Consider the following 7,219-nt stretch of genomic DNA (forward strand, 5'->3'; position numbering starts at 1 on the left):
AAACCACAGAGGAAGCATTGTGGAGGCTCGAAGCCATAGACCGCGCTGCGGTGAACACTTCCGTGTGAAGAAAAATGACTGAATGGGCGACATTATCGGCTCTACAGGTGAGCCAGAGGTGATCGTGAGGAAGATAACAATAGCTGATGTAGAAGGCGATGGACAATGCGAACCTCGCAGTAGGACGGACGGGTCGAGATCAGAGGATCATGAGAGTGATGGTGATGAAACGCTGACTGAAGAGATTCCTTCCATCTTCATAGATGGAAGCTCGGAAGATTCCGTGGAAGAGAATAGGAGACATGCTCTCCCTTCCGGTCCGGAATGTCCGGTGTCTTTGACTCTGTCAAATTAGCTGTTGTGCCGCTGGGAGTAAGTGCTGAATGGAGAGGTTTAGACATGCTCATTATAATAACTTGGAGCGAGATCATCAAGTTCAAGAGGTTTTATTGCAGTTGTGGTTCCCGTCGTATTGAGTTCATTAATTGACTCATTGCACTGAGATTCTTTGGTTGCCGAAGGTCATTGTCCCTTGTGTGGTCTCGCAGTTAAATTCACTGGTAGTTGTTTCTTTATGACTTTGCCATTATTGAGCCTTTCAACGACTCACGGCAATCTCCGTCGAGTCTCAGATGCAGCCGGCGGGCTCCCTACGTGGGCTGCCTGGACTATAGCCGCGGCTGCTATCATCCTATGCCTAGCTGTTATTGTTACTCTGTATCTTATAGTGAGAATGCGATGTGAATTATGGAGGAATCGGAACACTGTGGTAATGTGAAAAATGGGTGTGGTGGAGTGTTTTGGATTCGGGGGTATCTGCTCGTAACTCACGACTCAACGTCTAAACTGGAGTTTATTCCTCGTCAAAAATTGAATAGTAATTCCTGAGACGCGACCGATCCTCGATGAGTTCATTGACCGTTGTAGCTTTATCTCTGCTTCTTCCACTTTAGTTCTGATACATTCCAATTCAGGTAGTACAATGTGCTGGATGTGGCCGAGCCATACGGATATACCGGGAGACGTCTTTCGGAGCTGCTATGTGCCGAGATTGCCTCCGAGCCGGCATGAGGAGAATGAGTGCGGTAAGGTTCCGGGCATATCTATATATTGCCGTATTCTGTTCTCTTGCATGGACCTACCCTGGAGAGGCGTTGTAGCTGTGTAGTGGTTCTATTAGGCTCGTAGGGAGAAGGAGGCGGCCGCGGTAGTGGCCTTGGAGCAAAACGCAGCAAATCGATGTGATGAAGTTCGCAGCTTGGAACGTCTTTCCAGTACGTTCCCACTCCTCGTTGATCAAGTTGTTCATATTGTTCATCACTTTATCTATAGCTCATCCCAGTTTCGGTACTAGAACTCCCAGTACGAGAAACATCGCTCTTCCGAATTCGGCCGAGGAAAAACGCTGTTTATGATGATCTTTAGGTACTTACTTCCGCATTGGTAGCCCGAAAGAACCCGCGAAGGAACCCGGAAAGGCGGAGGATGGCGACGCGAGTGATGTGGCTTCTACTGCAAGAGAAACATCACCTGATGAAAAGGTAGTTTAGTTGTCATGAACAGTCGTAAGCTAGCAGCACTGTGAACAGATCGCACATCCTTGTAAAATATGTATGGATGACTTAGCGACTGTTGTTCTCCTACCCTGTGGGCATGGGGGTCTCTGTGAAGGCTGTGCTAAGGACCTGGTATTGCGCACTACGCGGTGCTACATGTGTAAGCATTACACACGTCGGTAGTCGGAGGATCGGATATGATCAGGTCGTGAACGTATAGAGATGTTGGGGCTCATTCGGGAGGCCGGTGATGATGAACTGTTTCATCCCATTGCCCCGAGTCATCTACACCATTCCGAGAGCCGTGGCAACCATGACACGGTCCCTGATGATGTAGCATCTTCTGGCTCGAGTGAGCAACCAATAGACATGCCCGAAAGGAGACTGCCACGGATAGAAGACGAGCCGGTTGAGAGTCCCGTGAGGATGCCTGAGCTCTCAACAAGGGCAGTGAGCGAGCCGGTTGGAGCTTGAATTGTTGAGGCTTGAGTCCATCGTACTAATGCGAAGAGCTGGAGACGATTCCGCAATAGTCTCCTGTATGGTAGATTACAGCAGGCCTTTCTCGGCTTCTACCACTGCTGTTGTTGCTGCTTCCTATTTGTTGGGTATTCCTTGTTAGCTCCTGATTTATGCTTCCTGTTTCTCTGACTCAGAGTTGTATAGGCTCCTTCTCTCCTCTAATTGTACTTTCACTAAATTTGCTCTGTGAGGCTCCATGGGTGCTCAAATGCTCTTGAAATTATACCCATCCAATTTCGAAGGCATTCGCTAGACTCTCACATCACGGGTCGTGCTCTCTCAAAACGTCTACGGCCCACGGCGGCACAGACCTCACAGAGGAGCGTCTCTGATATGATGAGCCTTACGAACAGAATATGGACCACCTAGGATACCATACACTATAGCATTCTTCTGTATTTCCTCTATTCTTGTTTCCTTGCAGTACGTGGACGACTCAATACGAGGCCAGCAGGTGCCACCTTTCTTTGGCCTAAAGACTTTGGGCATTGCCGTTGTGTTAGTCAGGAGTTTCTCTGTAGTCGGTGAAGTTGGCTCAGTCCGCATTATGGCTTCACTGTTCAATCACAAGCAGCGGCTGCGACATTCTCGTTTAACGTCCCTATTGTCCTTACTAGGGCTCCTCTATGGTCTTAGCTTGTTGGTGGCGGTCGTTCCCAACGCTGACCAGCTCTCACTGCCTACAGTGCAGCAGGTGGATCGAGCGCTAGATGCCGTAGGTTGGGTTAACGAGACTTGTAGAGAATGACGTATCCATCTACGCTGTATTATAGAGGAAGGATATTGCAAGTGGTGACTATCGTGGTCTCGAGCGTCGTGTCAGGTTCGTCCAGGTCTGGCTATGGATGGAGGAGGCGTCCGAGTGCTTGGTGTTGAGGATGATGGCAGAGTCCGAGTCCTTTTCACTGGAGCTTGCAGCTCGTGTGCTCTCTCGGACACCAGCACTAAATATGGTAATAACGGAATCGAATTGGCCGCATGAGCTTCCTGTTTCCCACAGGCCTTTGGGACGTCCTGTCCAGCAAATTCCCTGTTCTCACTTCAATAGAGACAGTCTCGGCCGTGGACGCTGCTGCGGAGTCAGGGCCTCTCAATGCTGCGGAGCTGGATAGCGCCATCAGAGAGATCAGGAAAGAGATAGAGGATATAGGCGGGAGTCTCGTGGTAATATGGGCCGACTACGGTGATACGTGATGCTGGACAGTGTTGTGGCTTGATGCACTCGATCAGTCGCCTTTGTTTCACGTATGTTCAAGTATGTTCCCTGCTGTAGGTGAAGTCGATGAGTCCTTCTAAAGTGGTATTGTTATTGACCCTTCCCACCAGAGTAGTGCCAATCCTTAATGCAGTTCAGGGTAGAGTCCGAGCGACGCTGGGTAGACCAGAAGTGGACCTGCAAGTGCGCTGGGGTAACAAGTAGAATTGACTGGCGTGTGCGTGTTTCTCAATATATCAACATCGAATCGCGTTAAGAGTATGCTGGGAAGGCTGAGTATTTAAAAACGCTATGGTGGAGATGAGCCAATTGTTGGGCTTTCAATTATGCATTACAACTTTGAATGATCAATAGGTGTCGGTCATGCTAACATAGATATGTACTATCACCACAGTTTCACAATACATCGTTGCTTGCCGGTTCTCGCATCATTATCACACATTACTCGTAGTGCCTGGTCTGCTTGCTTCTGTCACTGGGATATGAGTTTGTCGTGTGGAGGAGTCTTGTGAGTCGTCAATCCTTCTCAAATCAATGATCTGTATTGTTTTGGAAGGCAGATATCCATGTCGGCGGCTGTTGTTCAGGAAATGTAAGGTGGCTGTTTCCAATCCGATCCTGGAGTCTGCCTCTGATGTGACTTCCCGTCTTGATCGAATAACGAGGCTATGTGGTAGGCGTTCTTGTGAAGGCACTCGTGAATGGTCCTCGGTCCTACTCCGATCAAGCTTGCGAATTTTGTGAGTCGGCTCATACTAGGCATATTGCGAAGGGGACGACCGCTGTTGATCGCGAGCTCTATGGAGGACTTGTGCTTTCTCTCCTCTTCTCGCCGTCCTCTGATCAGGTAGGAATTTCACAGTTAAATCACCAGTTAGATAGGCCAGTCTCGTGAGGCCTGCGCGCCGAGGGTTTCCCCATCGAGTTACTATCCTTCACTTTAGTATTATTGCAAGACTCGTTAAGTGCCATACCACGCGAGTGCGTCCAGTGAGATTAGCCTTCTCAATCGATTTAATGCTTTCTGCAGATATTCTCAATAACTTTTCAACTAGAGCTAGTGCTCTCTCTAAGCTATCTGCTCATAGTTCGACTCGGGATTTCCGAGAGCAAGCGAACTACACCTTTTCCCGCGCAAGTTTGACAAATGTGCAAGCGACTATGTCAGTGTCACATCTAAAAATGACAATACGTATTCGTGTTTGACACAAGTGGGAAGTATCGGGTGCAAGTTTGACAATATGCATTCGTCCTTGACGCACCCTTTATTTATTGGGTCCAAGTATGACAATACACATCCAACTTTAACACTCCCCTGATTTATTGGGGCCAAGATTAGCACTATCTTGGGCCCAATTAATCTTAGATTAACACTGCCTCATGCAAGAATGACAATGCGTGCCCAACTTCGGCAATACTCACCCAAGTTTCGCACTCACCCACTCACCCACCCACTTCGAAAAGAACTCTGATCTATCTGATCAGATTGCTGATTGAGGATCAAAAACCTGTCGACCTGTAAATGTCTCGCAGAGTGTTGACCCTTCTACACGCTTCTTCTAGGACACCTGCGCAATCGCGGGAGGAAGGTCTGTATTCGACTTTGATGGTGAGAATTCCCTCCTGCACACAGAGCAGCTACGTCATCATATCAGTGTCGTGTTTTGTGACTTTCACATGATAAATTCTCATTTTCGATCACTATCAGTTTAAACTCGAGTCATGCGTGAACTCTGTATCGGGACTTTATCATTCATCATCATCCACTCTACATTCTAATATTAGCATGGTCATTTCTGCGTATGATATAACGAAATCAATAGCTGATGTACAGAAGCTTCTGTTGCGTTCAAGTGAGTAGAGCATCCTCAACACAGCATGGGTAAGTGACAGGAACTTCGTTGACGCGATGTAGAGTGAGATTGGCAGCAACCAATAGTCTCCAGCTAAATGCCAGACATCCGTCAGTCTCACTCCCTAACGAAGTCGAACAAGGGCGATTGTCATCCTGTCGCGACCACTTGTTATATGCATCCCCCAAGCCTAGGGGCCCAAGGCTACGGCTCGCGAATAAGAACAACTTCTATGGCCTAAGGGAAGCGCCCCATCAAGGCAACATCGGCTGATCGGAGTAGTCGTCGAACCTATACCATGGAGCACGCAGTGTACTCAGCATGAACCTATCTGACTGTTTTAGTCACCGGCTGTAGGTCGAGCTTCGTAGGTGGAGACCTTTCGGTGTCTACTTAACTTGCATCAAATTGTAGGGAGAACGAATTGAGGCGTATTCGAGTCGAGTGGGCATGCGTGCAAGTTGTGGTTCATGGCGCAGGTTCGAACCCCGATCGCGGTATTTTTACTCACGTGTCTGCACGTGTCACTTCAAACGTCTCACCCGTGCTCTTCTAGATTTTTGTTGTTTGAATGACGTCTGTCCCTCGTAAGAGCCTCGACAATGCCTCCGATGCTTGGCATGATCGGTACCGCAACCAGTTCTACAAGACTGAGATGTGCAGGTTCATGTTGAATGGCGGTTGCAACAAAGGAAGTGCCTGCAGTCACGCTCATTTCAAGGAAGAACTGAGGGCGAAGCCAGACCTCTCAAAGACGCGAATGTGTCGTTCACTGCTCCAAAATGGTGCGTGTACTAATCGCAAACGGTGTCCATATGCACACGATATAAGGCAGGTCAGGTCAACCAATGCCTTCTTTAAAACTAAGGTGTGCTCTTTCTACGAATCGGGCTTCTGCAAGCTCGGCAGCAAATGTCGGTATGCTCATGGGCAATCCGAGCTTACTCCTGGAGTCCCGTCTGATGCAGATGGGGAGGGCGTGGTTATCAACCATTCTAAAGTCCAACCGCTGCTCGATCGTTCTGGGGCTCCTTCCTCGAGTGTTGTCAGTTCTGCCTCTACGGCTCCTTCCGATATCGATCATGATCACCAAGTCAGTGCGCGAGACACTCCTACTGGTGGTAAACGATGTCACTCTGAGGATCTGGGTAGCAGTCATGAGAGGGAGCTGGATGTATGTGATTATAACGCCTTTTCATATAGTAGACAGTCGGGATGGTTTCCGAATTACCCTGGTTATCATTTCTTGTATCAAGTGAATGCTCCAAGTCTGTGTACAGAAGCTCTCCCCAACCAAGCCATGTATCTACCCTTCCCCGTCACTCCATTATATGCGAATACGGATAGTGACAGGACTGTAATTACCCCGGTCGCTGCCCCATACCTTATGCCCTATGGAACTTACGGTTATGTGCCTGTGACCCAAAGTGGAGGTTATTACAGCGGGTGAGACATTCTAGTAGCCTGTCTACACGATGATTCTACTTGTACTTCCATTAAGGAGCGTTGTGGCTGTGTTATGAACTCAGATAGTTCAACCCACAATGAGCTGATGGTCGCACTCATCATTATCATTGTAACTGTTATCTTACTTACGTTGATCTCAACTAGAACCTTTGAATAAGTCCCTCGTTTGTCGTCGTCTACTTCTCTATGGACTCTCTGACGAGTATTTTATCGGCAAACCTTCACGCTATCCTAGACTTCAATAGTCAGTGGATGGCTAGATTAGTTAGCAACAACTGTGGCGTCGTATTCTGCAGTATCGGCGACCTGCATACGTAGAATTGCAATCCTGTAGGTCAACCGATAAGGTAGACGAACTTGCGTTGAGTCTGTTATGGCTTGGGCCTTCAGCGGTAGGAGAACTGCTGCTTGCTATCAAATACGGGGAATGATGAACATGTTTAACCACACGCCATGATGCTAATCAGACAACTTCTCGCTGGTTTTTGTGCACTTGTAGCGAATTCTTGCGTGAACGTAGCGAGGTAACTGCTACTACTGAGCTGAGCAAATCTCTGTTAACATTTGTTGGTTGATACGATCTCGATTGGTTTCACTTTACATTC

General features: G+C 48.1%; 2 protein-coding genes across 2 annotated transcripts; both read left to right on the plus strand.

The window, feature by feature from the left end:
• Positions 1-747: 747 nt before the first annotated feature.
• On the plus strand, positions 748-3,498 carry Pmar_PMAR003391 (hypothetical protein; the record flags this gene model as incomplete). The annotated part of the gene is made up of 9 exons (XM_002784091.1): positions 748-822; positions 975-1,085; positions 1,181-1,274; positions 1,426-1,497; positions 1,762-1,908; positions 2,696-2,793; positions 2,902-3,031; positions 3,079-3,242; positions 3,352-3,498. 9 exons carry the CDS (start codon positions 748-750, stop codon positions 3,496-3,498), a joined length of 1,038 nt encoding a protein of 345 aa, XP_002784137.1.
• Positions 3,499-5,698: 2,200 nt separating this feature from the next.
• Pmar_PMAR003392 (hypothetical protein) lies at positions 5,699-6,614 on the plus strand. The gene has a single exon (XM_002784092.1). The coding sequence runs from the start codon at positions 5,719-5,721 to the stop codon at positions 6,595-6,597; it is 879 nt and encodes a 292-aa protein (XP_002784138.1). The 5' UTR covers positions 5,699-5,718; the 3' UTR covers positions 6,598-6,614.
• The last annotated feature ends 605 nt before the right edge of the window (positions 6,615-7,219 follow it).

This window comes from Perkinsus marinus (genome assembly GCF_000006405.1).
Source record: "Perkinsus marinus ATCC 50983 genomic scaffold scf_1104296935302, whole genome shotgun sequence".
Classification (NCBI taxonomy): domain Eukaryota; phylum Perkinsozoa; order Perkinsida; family Perkinsidae; genus Perkinsus; species Perkinsus marinus.

Coding starts and splice junctions, on each gene's coding strand:
- Pmar_PMAR003392 (XM_002784092.1), top strand. CDS start 5,719: ATGACGTCTGTCCCTCGTAAGAGCCTCGACAATGCCTCCGATGCTTGG.